Below are 14668 nucleotides of genomic sequence, written 5' to 3' on the forward strand. Positions count from 1 at the left end.
AATCCCAAAAACAGCTAATCCAAACGGACCCACTATCTATAGCAGTGAACGCCAGTTTTCACTAATTTGATGCTTATGCTTGTGGCTAAAGCTGGATGACTTGTGTTATATGAAAAGCTAGACTTGAGAAGATAGGTTTTGTACTAAACCTACCCAAAAAGGAAAAAAAATTTCTGGTACTGTGAATAGCAAATAAGGAGCTTATGTTGAAATTTGTGTAGCCTTAAATTTATTGCTGTATGAAGTTTCTCAGAAGATACTATTATCCTATGCTACAAAGAGCAAAGATTTTGGATATTATCTTCATTCAACATCTTACTTAGAAGTATTCTTATTAAGTGATGGATTGTACATTATTTTATAGGATAAATCGAAAGAGACGAAGAAGATTATTCAATTGGTTCTAAAAAAGAATGAAATAGATGAAGATCAATTGAAGCAAAAATAACTTTTTTCTTTCTTCTGCCTTTGACCTTTTTTTATTAGGAATTTCCTGTCTAATGAAAAGACAAATCATATTTAAAAGAAGATAGGACCTTAGACTTGTGCCTTTTTAAAAAATCCATCGCTCAAATTAAATACTTGAAATTTGCCAAACCTGGAACAATTGAACCAATCATTTTGCAAGCCCTCGATTGTTTTAGTGATATCCTTCTTTTAAGGTCCCTCAAAACACATTTTCCGCTAGGTTATGGGGCAGACTGGCAGAGTCTCTAGTCTTTATGGCCTAGTATGAATATCTCTTACAAGAATTGGAAATAATCAGACCATTTTCTTATATGAATCTCACATATCCCAACCTCCTCATTGCAAATTACTTTTGGGGATTGCGATTCCAATCTCTCCCATCTCTTTCTCCTATGAAACTAATTTATATCGAGTTGATTCTGGAAGTTTGCAATTCTTCATTATCAACTTGACTGACATGACTTTGCCTTGTGTTAGCCATGCCAGTCCCATGAATTGGTTAAAAGAAACCAATCTTAGAGTTTTTCATTTCTACATGTTGAGGTTCCCAGAGTTAAAGATCTAGGATTTTAGTCTCATAAATTGTAGATTGAGTGCGAATTTATATTAGTGTTTCCTCTACTCGAAATAAAAAAAAAAAATAGTGTTTCTTCCGTCATTCGTGAATTAGTGAAAATTTTACTAAATTGCAACCTATTAATGTGAATTCAGCAATAGTGGGTTAGTTATAATCCTATATAGTCCTCCGTCTCCAAAGTTATCTTATTTTTTTTCTTCCTTCTCACTAACTTTTTGTCTCTAACTTCCCTCGCTTCGCAAACAGAACATCTTCCTCCTCAGTTGGTTTTCCTCCCCCTTCCTATGGCTTTTTTTTTTTTAATGTTTGCAATAAAATCTTTTTTTAAAAAAAAAAATTCTAGTGCAAGTTTTCTCCTCTCCTAGAGATTGCTAGTAGGAGTTTTCTTCTCTTCTAGCAATTTCTAGTAGGAGTTTTATGTAGTTTTCCAATTCCTTTTACTAGATCTTTTTTTTTTTTTTTTTTTGCAAATTTAGATGTTAGATTTGAGATTCCTTAAATCTATTTGATAGATCTCACTATAATATTTGGACTTGAAGCAATTAATCAAGAGAACTGACAATCAAATGTATGCATAGATGTTCTTAGGGCTATAATTTTTTATCTTATTTTCGGAATGTTTGTGAAACTTTACATTATAATATTTATCAATTATTCAGATGCATTTGTTTCTATGTTTTAGATCTTTAGTTTCTATGTATGTTTGATGATATAATTTCGTTATCAGTGCAGAATTTCATTATTAGTTTTTTTGCCCCTTTAGCAACAAATATTAAGAGGGGACTAGAAAAAAAAAGTGTTACTTTTCAACAGAGAAAGCGCATGGGAAAAGAATAGTAAAATTTGCCTCAAATAGTTGTCATCATTTTGCCTATTGTTGTCATATGCAGCCCATTTTCATTGGCATTATATCTAGAAATAGCTTAGTGATAGGTTGCAATTTTATCATTTATTTTATAATTAATTTCCCATATTACTTGACCCGATGTAGATTAATTGTTGAATTTTACTCACTTTTAGTATTTTACATTTATTTTAGAGAGTAGAACGAAAATATGATAACAAGTGCTAATTTGACAGGAAAGGACTCCAAGTCACAGAACTTACCCGAGGGGCATTGTTGGTAACCGAAAAACTTGGGCCCATTTCGGTAATTGCTGAGGAAGAAAACACGGGCTATAGTCTTATTCCCTTGGAGGGGCCGCCGCACAGGAGCGAAGCTTTAGAGTAGCTAGATATTAGATAGAAACAAAGCGTAGAGAACTAGCACTACTTTGATGGCTTAGTCTTTGATTTTTCTTTTTTGTTTAGCTCTTAGTAGTTTTCCTTTCATTCCTCGGATGTCAGGAGCAATTAGGAGATTCAATCATTATCTGTAAATTTCATTTTCCATTCATTTGTTCAAACGAATTGGGCTTTCCCAAACGCAGACAATGACCGCAACTTTTGCTTCAATTTTGTATGGGTGTTCCGCATCAAATATGAACTAATTTCCTCACTCTAGTCAAGGAATAACGGAGGGGTTTGGCTCGCCTAAAAATTGTGAGATCGATTTAATTTAATTTAATTTTTTTATTTATTGATATTCGCATATCCCTTGATTGTAGTATTTATGATTATTTAATTAATTGATTGTCTTTGAGAACAGGTATCTTGGGAGGAAAACATCTAGTCACAGTATTATGAGTGACCAACTAGTATTTATAGGAGTACAAACCTAACCGACTATTTACAAGAATACCCTTACTAATATATTATCTACAAGAATACTAATATTCTCCTAACACTCCCCCTCAAGTTGGAGCATATATATCATAAGCACCCAACTTGTTACAAAGGTATTTCACCCTAGAGCCCCCTAAACTCTTGGTAAACAAATCAACCAATTGATCTGCAGACGGTACATGAGATGTCTTGATGACTCCATCAAGTAATTTCTCTCGAATGAAATGACAATCAACTTCAATATGTTTTGTCCTTTCATGAAACACTGGATTAGACGCAATATGGACAGCCGCCTGATTATCACACACTAAATTCATAGGCTGTTTATACTCAAACCCAATTTTAAGTAACATGCTTTTCAACCAAACCAACTCACACACAGTATGAGCCATAGCACGGTATTCAGATTCTGCACTTGATTTGGAGATAACTGTTTGCTTCTTACTCTTCCACGACACTAAATTACCACCAACAAACACACAATATCCTGTGATCGATCTTCGATCTGAGGCAGAACCGGCCCAATCTGCATCATTATATCCTTCAATATCAGTGTGTCCATGATTTTGATACAGCAACCCTTTTCCAGGAGCACCCTTAAGATACCTGAGAATCCGTATAACAGCATCCCAATGACTAGTACGAGGGGTATCAAGAAATTGACTCACAACACTCACTGCAAACGAAATGTCAGGTCTCGTTACAGTGAGATAATTTAACTTACCCACAAGTCTTCGATATTGCTTAGGATCATCAAGTAATGCTCCTTGATCTCTTGCTAATTTCACATTGGGATCCATAGGAGTATCCACAGGTCGGCAACCTAACATCCCAACTTCACTCAACATATCGAGTACATATTTCCTTTGACATAAATAAATCTCATATTTAGACCGAGCTACCTCAATACCCAGAAAATACAGTAAATGACCTAAATCCTTTGTCTGAAAGTTTGCCTGCAGATTGGATTTAAGTTTCTGGATCCCCACAACATCATCACCTGTAATCACAATATTATCCACATAAACAACTAATAAAATTTTACCAGCATTAGAATGCCCATAAAATACAGAGTGATCTACTCCACATCTCGTCAGACCAAACTCCATGACCACACTACTAAACCGGCCAAACCAAGCCCTTGGAGACTGTTTCAATCCATATAAGGATTTTTTCAAACGACAAACCAACTGCGAATTCTCCCCCTGAACAACAAATCCAGGAGGTTGTTCCATATATACATCTTCTTCCAAATCTCCATGCAGAAATGTATTTTTCACATCCAACTGATGCAATGGCCAATTGTAAGTTGCTGCCAAAGAGATAAGAAGGCGAACCGAGGTAATCTTTGCAACAGGAGAAAATGTTTCTAAGTAGTCTACTCCATACACCTGAGTAAATCCTCGAGCTACCAGACGAGCCTTCAATCTATCAATAGAACCATTAGGCTGCACCTTTATAGTGTACACCCATTTACAACCAACAACAGGCTTACCTGAAGGACGAGGGACAAGATCCCAAGTACTATTTTGTTCCAAAGCAGACATCTCTTCTTGCATAGCTAATCTCCAACCAGGATGATTAAGAGCATAGGTAATAGACTTAGGAATGGAGATAGAATCAAGGGAAGCAACAAAAGAAGAATATGACATAGAGAGACGAGAATAAGACACAAAATTAGAAATAGGATGGGAAGTACAATGTCTCTTACCTTTGCGTAAAGCAATAGGAAGATCTAACTCAGAGGAGGGCGTCATACCTGAATTTGAAGATTAAGAGTTAATTGGTGAAGTGCGTGGCATATCAGGAACTTTCTCAACCATGGAACGACGAGAGTAAACTTGAAGATGAGGACGAGATAATCGAGCTATGGAATCTGGTGGACTAGATAACTCAGGTAATAAAGGGGAAGGGACTGGTAAAACAGGAGAAGAAAAAGAGGGACACTGGTCTAACTCACAAGGCATACTGTGTTTGATAAAATATGGAGTAGATTCAAAGAAAGTAACATCAGCACAAGTAAAAAATCGATTTAAAACTGGACTGTAACATCTATACCCTTTTTGCGCTCGTGCGTATCCTAAGAAAATACACTTAATAGCACGAGAATCTAATTTATTCACCCCGGGAGTAAGCTGATGAATAAAGCACACACATCCAAAAATACGAGGAGGTAATTTAAACACAGGTTCATGAGGAAAAAGAATGGAGTGAGGTAATTGACCTCCAAGAATATTAGATGGCATGCGATTAATTAAATAACATGCAGTTAGAACTGCATCACTCCAAAATTGTTTGGGCACATTCATGTGCAACAACAGTGTTCGAGCAATTTCGATTAAATGTCCAATTTTTCTTTCAACAACTCTATTCTGTTGTGGAGTGTGAGGACAAGAGGACTGATGAATAATACCAGACTTACTCATAAAGGTATTAAAAGGAGTGAAAAAATATTCTTTCGCATTATCACTGCGAAGTATACGTACCGGCACACCAAATTGATTCTTTATTTCTGCAACAAATGCACAAAAAATAGAATATAGTTCTGAACGATCTTTCATTAAATAAAGCCAGGTAACTCTTGAAAAATCATCAACAAAGATTACAAAATATTTAAAACCTAACTTTGAAGTGACTCGACTAGGATCCCAAACATCAGAATGAACTAACAAAAACGGTTCAGAAACCCGTTTATTGACTCTAGGAGCAAAAGAAACACGATGATGCTTTCCTAACTGACAAGACTCACATTCTAACGAAGATAATTGACTCAAAATAGGAACCAACTTTTTCAAATTTTGTAAAGATGGATGACCTAAACGACAGTGAATTTCAAGAGGAGAAACAGTAGCAGGACATGCTATCGGACCATTGAAGTTGAGAAAGTAAAGACCATTATGCTCATGCCCTCCACCAATCGTCCTCTTTGTCTTCAAATCCTGAATGACAACAGAATCAGGAGAGAAAGTAACTGTACACTGTAGAAATTTAGTGAGCTTACTAACAGACATTAGATTAAAGGGTAAATTGGGTACGTAAAGAACAGAAGACAGCGGAAGTGATTGATTAATTTCTACAGTGCCTCGTCCTTTAACTTTAGTGGTAGATCCATCAGCTAAAGTAACATGAGGAAAGGGAGTACACTCTTGAAAATTTAAAAAAATTTTAGAGGTACCTGACATATGATCAGTAGCTCCGGAGTCAATAATCCATGAGTCATTACCTTTTTGTGCAAAAGAAGCAGAGGGAAGAGATGCGTGATTTGTAGCTTGGTACTGTAGGAATTTAACATAATCTTTCTCAGATATAGTAACAGTTTTCTGGGACCCATGTGCTGAAAAACTCGATTCAATGTGGTCATTGGTAACCGCATTAACAAACCTTTCAACCATGGCGAATGGCACGTCAAAACAAAGAAAAGGTCAAAACTCGAGATGAACAGCGTGTGAACAGTGAACAGCGCCGCGAACAGTGAACAGTGTCGCATGAACAGTATGCGATGAACAGTGAATAGTCGCGATGAACAGTATCGCGTGAACAGTCGCGATGACCAAAACTTTTGCTAGATGTTTAACCCTAACCCTAGGACTTTTGCTCTGATACCATGAGAACAGGTATCTTGGGAGGAAAATATCTAGTCACAGTATTATGAGTGACCAACTAGTATTTATAGGAGTACAAACCTAACCGACTATTTACAAGAATACCCTTACTAATATATTATCTACAAAAATACTAATATTCTCCTAACAGTCTTGAATCCGGATAATTAGTTAACTTGATAATCTATTGTCAATTAGGGCATTAAATCCGTAATTGTTTAATTGGCTTGAATTAATGACAACTGGCATGATTAGATTTGTATGAGGGGGATACGCGGGCTAATCTGAAATAATCCTGGTAGTGCGTTATTTGGTTAGAATAGGACTCCTCTAATACATAAGGCAATTGAAGAATTAAATCTTACGGGCGTGACTAAGATTATTTCTCAATTAGAGTAGTGATTAACGGGCATACCTTAATCACCGGCACAGTAAGGAGGGGTTGACTGTCATCGCTTGTTTAACAGTTATAACCTATTTGTTAGTAAATAATTAGAAATGCATCAATTAGGTGAACCATTGTTGAAGTTATTTCTTGGCTAGACTTTTAATTATTATTACTCTGATTTTAGTTATTTGTCATTTAATCTTTTGTTGGTTATTTATTTTTATTCGAACCATTTACTTATTGCCATTGCTATAAAAATCCTCCATTGTTACTTTGAACATAAAAAAGAAACAAATATCCCCAATCCCTGAGGATACGACCCTACTTGCCCTGTTTACAAATTAATAATTATTTGTGAAAAAGTCATCACATTCGGGTATATCGAATCAAGTAAATTTTTCGAGAATAGGGTGAATCAAGTAATCCATTGCACACCTAAAGTCCCTACTCCAATATTTGGAATCGGGTTTTGGTTATTTTAATTGGTAAATAGGTTTATTTTTATTATTGCACAGGCATCTATAACCTGTCAATTTTTTGCGCTGTTGTCGGGGACTAGTGTCAGTTATTTGTTTCTTTTTAAATTTATTTTTGTTCTAATTTTCTGGTTCCTTTGTATGCCTCGTTCTTTTCGTACAGGTGAATTAATTTTCGACCCCTAGGTAGAGAAGATTGCGCGTAGAACAAGAAAAGAGACCAGATAACTCAGAGATGAGCAATCAAGCGGTGCATCTCAAAGACCTGAGCCAGAAGTTGAACTAACAAATTCGTTTGGTGATACTTCGAGTGACTCGGATCAAGAAAAAGTGACTATGGCTAATGCACAAACATTAAGGGAGTTGGCTGCTCCTGATTTAACTCAACAGTCTTTATGCATTACTTTTCCAAATTTAAATGATAACACCCCATTTGAATTAAAATCTGGGTTAATTCATCTTCTGCCATCTTTTCATGGGTTACCAGGTGAGGAGCCTTATAAGCATTTGTAGGAATTTGATGTCGTGTGCAACAGTATGAAACCCCCGAGAATCAGAGAAGAGCAGATAAAAATGAGGGTATTCCCCTTCTCCTTGAAGGATTTTGCAAAAGACTGGCTATACTACCTACCACCAGATAGTATCACCACGTGGGACCAACTGAAGAAAAAGTTCTTAGACAAGTATTTTCCCGCCTCTCGAGCTACAAGTCTAAGAAAGGAGATTTGTGGTATCAAACAACACCCAGGAGAGTTGCTTTATGATTACTGGGAACGATTCAAGAAATTATGCATCAAGTGCCCCCAGCACCAAATAAGTAAGCAGTTGCTCATACAATATTTTTACGAGGAGCTACTTTTCAGAGACAAGAGTATAATTGATACTGTGAGTGGAGGGGTTCTGGTGAACAAGACCCCTCGAGCAGCGTGGGAGCTAATTGAAGGAATGGCGGAGAAATCACAGCAATTTGGTACGAGAGAGGATGTCCCGATACGCAAGGTGAATGAAATAGAGACATCCTCTATCCAACAACAGCTGACTGAGTTGACTTCTTTTGTTAGGCAACTGGCTATAGGAAATGCATCTCAGACCAAGGTGTACGGGATTTGTACTAGTATGGGTCATTCTACAGAGATGTGCCTAATGATTCAAGAAGAAAGTGCAGAACAAGTAAATATGGCCGGTCACGCGCCCACGCCAAGAAAGGCCTATGACCCGTACTCAAATACGTATAACGCGGGTTGGAGGGACCATCCCAACCTCATCTATGGAGGGAACATGCAGTGTAATTTTGTGTCAAATAGACAACAAGGGTACCAGCAGCAGTACCAACCCCGACCACCTCCGTCACCAAAATCTAGTCCATCTCTGGAGGAGATAATGAAACAACTGATGGCTACCACTGCGCAACATCAACAAAAGACGGACTTCGAACTGCATAACATAAGAAATCAAATGAGCCAGATGCAATCCATGCAAAATCAGATGAACCAAATGGCCATAACAATCAACTGTTTGGAGTCCCAAGTCCAAGGTAAATTGCCGTCTCAGTCTGAGTTGAACCCAAAGAACGTAAGCGCGATGACCCTAAGAAGCGGGAAGGAAATCTAAGGACCCGAACCTGTGATCCCGAAGGACAAGGATGAGGAAAAGATCGAGAACGAGTTTGGGAAGGAGGACAACAGTGGCACAAATCCAAAAGTACTCCCCGACCCAATCATTACAGTCAAGATTAACCCGCCTCCCTTTCCTAGCAGGTTGGAGAAACCAAGAAAATAAGATAAGGAGAAGGAGATCTTGGAGGTGTTCCGCAAGGTACAGATTAATATCCCCCTTTTAAACGCAATCAAACAAGTGCCGAAGTACGCAAAGTTTTTTAGGGATCTGTGTGTCAACCGAAGGCGGCTTAGGGGAGATGAAAGGGTCATTGTAGGGGAGAACGTGTCCGTAATCTTGCAGAGGAAGCTCCCACCGAAATGCGGGGATCCAGGTAGGTTTATTGTCCCATGTAGGATAGATAATACTTTGATTAGGAATAACATGCTGGACTTAGGAGCATCAATCAACGTAATGTCTAAATCTATGTATGCTTCTCTGATGCTAGGTTCATTAAAAGAAACTGAAATAATAATTCAATTAACTGACCGAACAAATGCATACTCTAATGAGTTGGTCGAGGATGTGCTGGTTAGAGTTAATGAATTAGTATTCCCAGCTGACTTTTATGTATTTGACATGGATGATGACCATTCTCCCGACCCCTCGGTTTTGCTCTTAGGTAGACCCTTTTTAAGCACAGCACAGACAAAAATTGATGTTAATAAGGGTACTTTGTCCATGAAATTTGATGGAGAAATAGTCAAATTTAATATTTTTGATACAATGGAACATCCTGTTAACTCTCACTCTATGTTTTCTATTCATGATATTAATCCCTTTGTGCAAAAATTTTATGAGTTTGCTTGCATGGATAAATTCAAAGTTGTTGTGAACAAGTATCAGGGGATGAAAGCAATTTATAAGGTGAAAAGGAATAGAAAATTAAGAAAGAAGGGTACACTCAATGGCTATTTGGATCCTGGAGGAGGGCCATCGATTACAAGAAAAATTGAATTACATCCAAATTGAAGAGTGGTGTTTAAGGTCTAGCCAAAGACGTTAAAGAAAGGCGCTCATTGGGAGACAACCCAATTTCTTTTAATTGTTTGTTCAGTTTTGTTTGATAGATTAAATATGTTTTCTTTGAGTTTGACTGATTTCTGGCTTCAATTTTAGTTTTTGATGACTCGTAGGTATCTCTCTGACATGACGTGCCCGCGTCATGTCGTATGGAGAGCTCATGGTCAGAAGGATTTTCACCCTCATGACGCTCCCACATCATGTTGTATGGAGAGCTCATGGTCAGAAGGGTTCTTGCCTTTTTGATGTGCCCGCGTCACGTTTGCGGGAAAGATAAGTATTCAAAACTCGAAAACAGTTTTCGATTTCCTGTTACTCTCTAATTTTAAATTTCGAAAATAAGTTTTGTTCATAATAATAAAATTAAAAAAAAAAGGAAAAAATTTAAAATTTAAAAAAATTTAAAAAAATTTTTAAAAAATTTATTGAATAAAAAAAAGGAAGTCTTTCTGTTTAGCTATCACTTTTGATTTCCAAAATTAGAATTTAAAAAAAATTAAAAAATGAAAAAATTGATGAAAAAAAAAAGAAAAAAACTATTTTGTTTTTGTTTTTGTCTTTTCTTTTTCTTTCTTTTCCTTCTTTCTTTCTTTCTTTTTCTTTCTTCCCTTCCTTTTCTTTCTTCCTCTTTTCTTTCTTTCTTATCCCATGTTTCTTCTTCTCTGTCGACCAAAGACCCTTTGCCCGCCGCCATCTCCTCCCCTCCTTGCCATCGCGCGCCACCTTGCGCGCGACGCTCCATCACGTGGCCGCCCACTTCTCCTGCGGTCGACGCCGCCTTTTCCTCACCCCTCTTCTCTCTCACTCGCCGCCAGCACCAACCGCACGACCACCACCACCTCGCGCGACACAGCCCAACCGATGCCGCAACCATTCCCACTTCTTCCCTTGGAGACCAGTGAAAAATTTGGCAGCGTTTATGCACCATGCGACCTTACACCTTAGTTTGGTTTTCACCTACCACTTTGACCCAACTTCAGGGAAGTTTTATTGCCTTTTCTCCTACTTTTGATGTTTATTTGCTACATTGAGGGCAATGTATTGTTTAGGTATGGGGGGGGATCAGTTGGGGTGCTAGTTTTTCTAGTTTTAGTTTTTAGATGTTTTTCCTTTATTTTTAGTTTGTTATTTGTCTATCTTTCGTTTATTTTCTTTCTTTTTAATGATCAGCTCTAATGTGACTGCCAAGGTTTGATGTTGGATTGTTGCCTCTAATTTCACTATTGCCGAATTTTAATAATAAAAGTGTATCGAGATAATGTGATTGAGTCCAAGAACATCTCTTTGGTGAATATCGGTGATTGCTTGACTCTTTTGATATTTGGTTAACTTTTCCAGGCTTAAGGAATGGTTGTTGGCATTTTCATGTGAATTGATCCAATATTAACTTTAGTTCTCCATATTTGAAGAAATGAGGCTAGTAGCTGCTGTTTTTGTTTGTTTTTGATGTGTTACCTTGAGTTATCGTGTATTTGGATGTGAATTAAGGTTGACTGTACTTCGCTATTAATTATTACTGAGTAACTGGGGATCTTCACCAAAAGTATCGATTCTCGCGTAAAAAAGCAATGATTTCTATGAGTACGTGGTCGTAAAGCGATAGGAGCTAAGTAACCGGGCTCTTTCATCTGAAAAATGTTGGAGTTCGCGTCAAAAGATTCAAATGGCTAAAGACTAAGTCTTTTTGTGCTATTTTAAACAAAAAAAGAAAAAAAGAAAAGAAAATAAATAATTGATAGAAAAAAAAACAAGAGTATAGGTTGTGTTAGTTGGATAGAAGTCAGCTTGCCGACTTATGGATATAATGTTGAGATTCTGGTTAATATTTGGACCATTTACTGATAAATATTGTGCGTCATTCCTTTCTCTTAGATTAGTTAACTTGGAATTGAAGGAGTTTGTGGTTTGAAAGCTAATCGAGGTGATATTTCTCGGATTTTGATCACTGATGTTTGATATATGATTTTCTTGGTATCTTGGTAATATGATAGATAGAGTAATAGCCATTGTCAAATATTGATAGACAAGTGCCAATTTGACATGAAAGGAGTCCAAGTCACAGAGCTTACCCCTGGGGCATTGTTGGCAACGGAAAAACTTGGGCCCATTTCTGTAATTGTTGAGGAAGAAAGCACGGGCTGTAGTCTTATTCCCTTGGAGGGGCCGCCGCACAGGAGCGAAGCTTTAGAGTAGCTAGATATTAGATAGAAACAAGCGCAGAGAACTAGCACTACTTTGCTGGCTTAGCCTTTGACTTTTCTTTTTTGTTTAGTTCTTCGTAATTTTCTTTTCATTCCTCAGATGTCAGGAGCAATTAGGAGATTCAATCATTCTCTGTGGAAAATTGGGGTGGGGTGTTTGGGTAGATAAGTCCCTCGCAGGACTTCAAAAGTTGCCGGCTTTTGAAGTTATTGTGGGGATTAGGTTTATTTGCGAAAAACTCTTACTTTGGTAAGAAAATGTGGAAACAAGAAAATCAGCTCAGGGGTTCGGGGGGTAGTTACTTCCTATCAGCGGGGGCCCTTGTGGGGTTTTCTATCCCACATCGGAAAATTGGGGTGGGGTGTTTGGGTAGATAAGTCCCTCGCAGGACTTCAAAAGTTGCCGGCTTTTGAAGTTATTGTGGGGATTAGGTTTATTTGCGAAAAACTCTTACTTTGGTAAGAAAATGTGGAAACAATCATTCTCTGTAAATTTTGTTTTCCTTTCATTTGTTCGGACGAATTGGGCTTTCCTAAACGCAGATAATGGCCGCGACTTTTGCTTCAATTTTGTATGGGTGTTTCGCATCAAATATGAACTAATTTCCCCACTCTAGTCAAGGAACAACGAAAGCTTTGGTTCGCCTAAAAATTGTGAGATCGATTTAATTTTATCTTTTTCTTTTATTTATTGGTATTCGCATATCCCTTGATTGCAGTATTTATGATTATTTAATTAATTGATTGTCTTGAATCTGGATAATTAGTTAACTTGATAATCTATTGTGAATTAGGGCATTAAATCCGTAATTATTTAATTGCCTTGAATTAGTGACAACTAGTATGATTAGATTTGTGTCAGGGGGATACGCGGGCTAATCTGAAATAATCCTGGTAGTGCGTTATTTGGTTAGAATAGAGCTCCTCTAATACGTAAGGCAATTGGGAAATTAAATCTTACGGGCGTGACTAAGATTATTTCTCAATTAGAGCAGTGATTAACGGGCGTACCTTAATCACCGGCACAGTAAGGAGGGGTTGACTGTCATCGCTTGTTTGACAGTTATAACCTATTTACTAGTAAATAATTGGAAATGCCTTTGCATCGATGATCAATTAGGTGAACCATTGTTGAAGTTATTTCTTGGCTAGACTTTTAATTATTATTATTCTGATTTTAGTAATTTGTCATTTAATCTTTTGTTGGTTATTTATTTTTATTCGAACCATTTACTTATTGCCATTGCTATAAAAATCCTCCATTGTTACTTTGAACATAAAAAAGAATCCACAGTCCCTGAGGATACGACCCTACTTACCCTGTTTACAAATTAATAATTATTTGTGAAAAAAGTCATCCCATTCGGGTATATCGGATTAAGCAAACTCTTCGGAAACAGGGCGAATCAAGTAACCCATTGCACACCTAGAGTTCCTGCTCCAATACTTGGAATCAGGTTTTGATTATTTTAATTGACAATTAGGTTTATTTTTATTATTGCACAGGCATCGACAACCTGTCACTTAGGATATCAAGCCAAAAGAAAAAAAAAATCTAAACACCTGTGCAACAAACTTTCTCCATCCATCAAATTAGCCGTACTTTTGCAAAGGAAACCTTGGCATTGTGGCTAAAATTGAGATATCAAGAATTAAAGATCCTAGGTTCTAATTTCCTGCCCCTTTCCACTTCTTAGATCTTACCCTTACTTGCTAGGAAAATTTTTCAAATTAGCGGTACTTTTAAAAGTCTAAAGAAAGTAAAATATTCTAAACTTGTTCTTTTCTATTTTATCTTTTATTTCCATTCTAAGTATTTAACTATTCAAACTGATCAGAATGAAAAATCAAAGAAACTAGATGACAATTTTGTTGAGCAATTTTTACAGTTCTTTATCCAACTGGTCTCACTTTGCAACTGCTCCTTCCTCTAGAGAAATTAATGACAATCAATTTAAGATCTTCTGAGCTCGAAATGGGTTGTTCAGTTTTTGCATAACGGATTTCATTAGAATTTATGATGCATTTTAACCAGTGACCTCACATATCAAAACTCTTCTTCAAGAAAACACACTTTTTTTTCTTTCTACTTTAAAGATGTTATATTTTGTCAACTTAATCTTTTTTTCCTTTTTATTACAAATATATCTGTTCTCTACAATTTAAATAGACAAATTGCATCTGTTTTTAACATTGGATGTAATCCATCTCTTTCCACTATACATTTACAATTTGAAAATACACCTTCATGTTTTGAAGTATTTTACCACAATCTCTACTACTACAATTGAATGCCCTTAATTTTTTTGAAAATTATTAAATAACGTATAAAAAATTTAGCTTTTTAATATTGCCAAGCTCTTGCCTCCTCATTTTTCAAAAATACTCTATCTAGCCCCCCCATTGTCCTCCAAAAGTATTGAAATTTTTTTACATTTTCCCTCACTATTTCTAAAATAGAACCTTGAAATATAACATAATGCAATTTTTAATTCCTTTCTAATAAATCTTATTTACTTAACATTGAACTTCATTTATGTATCCAAGTGTAT

The 14668-nt window shown here is 36.6% G+C and overlaps 1 protein-coding gene and 1 non-coding gene across 2 annotated transcripts; one reads left to right on the forward strand and one right to left on the reverse strand.

Annotated features, from left to right (window-relative positions):
- The first annotated feature begins 7809 nt into the window (after positions 1-7809).
- On the forward strand, positions 7810-10161 carry LOC113700728 (uncharacterized). The gene is made up of 2 exons (XM_072060089.1): positions 7810-8808; positions 10012-10161. The coding sequence occupies exons 1-2, from the start codon at positions 7810-7812 to the stop codon at positions 10159-10161; spliced, it is 1149 nt and encodes a 382-aa protein (XP_071916190.1).
- LOC113702577 (small nucleolar RNA R71) lies at positions 7945-8051 on the reverse strand. The gene has a single exon (XR_003451214.1). It is a non-coding gene; the product is annotated as a small nucleolar RNA R71 (small nucleolar RNA).
- Positions 10162-14668: the final 4507 nt, after the last annotated feature.

The sequence above is a fragment of the Coffea arabica genome, chromosome 7e (assembly GCF_036785885.1).
Source record: "Coffea arabica cultivar ET-39 chromosome 7e, Coffea Arabica ET-39 HiFi, whole genome shotgun sequence".
Taxonomy (NCBI): domain Eukaryota; kingdom Viridiplantae; phylum Streptophyta; class Magnoliopsida; order Gentianales; family Rubiaceae; genus Coffea; species Coffea arabica.

What these genes read in the sequence shown, in the direction of transcription:
- LOC113700728 (XM_072060089.1), top strand. Translation starts at nt 7,810, where the DNA reads ATGAGGGTATTCCCCTTCTCCTTGAAGGATTTTGCAAAAGACTGGCTA. An exon ending in CTGAGTTGAACCCAAAGAAC is followed by an intron (nt 8,809 to 10,011) that starts GTAAGCGCGATG and finishes CTTCAATTTTAG; the next exon opens with TTTTTGATGACTCGTAGGTA.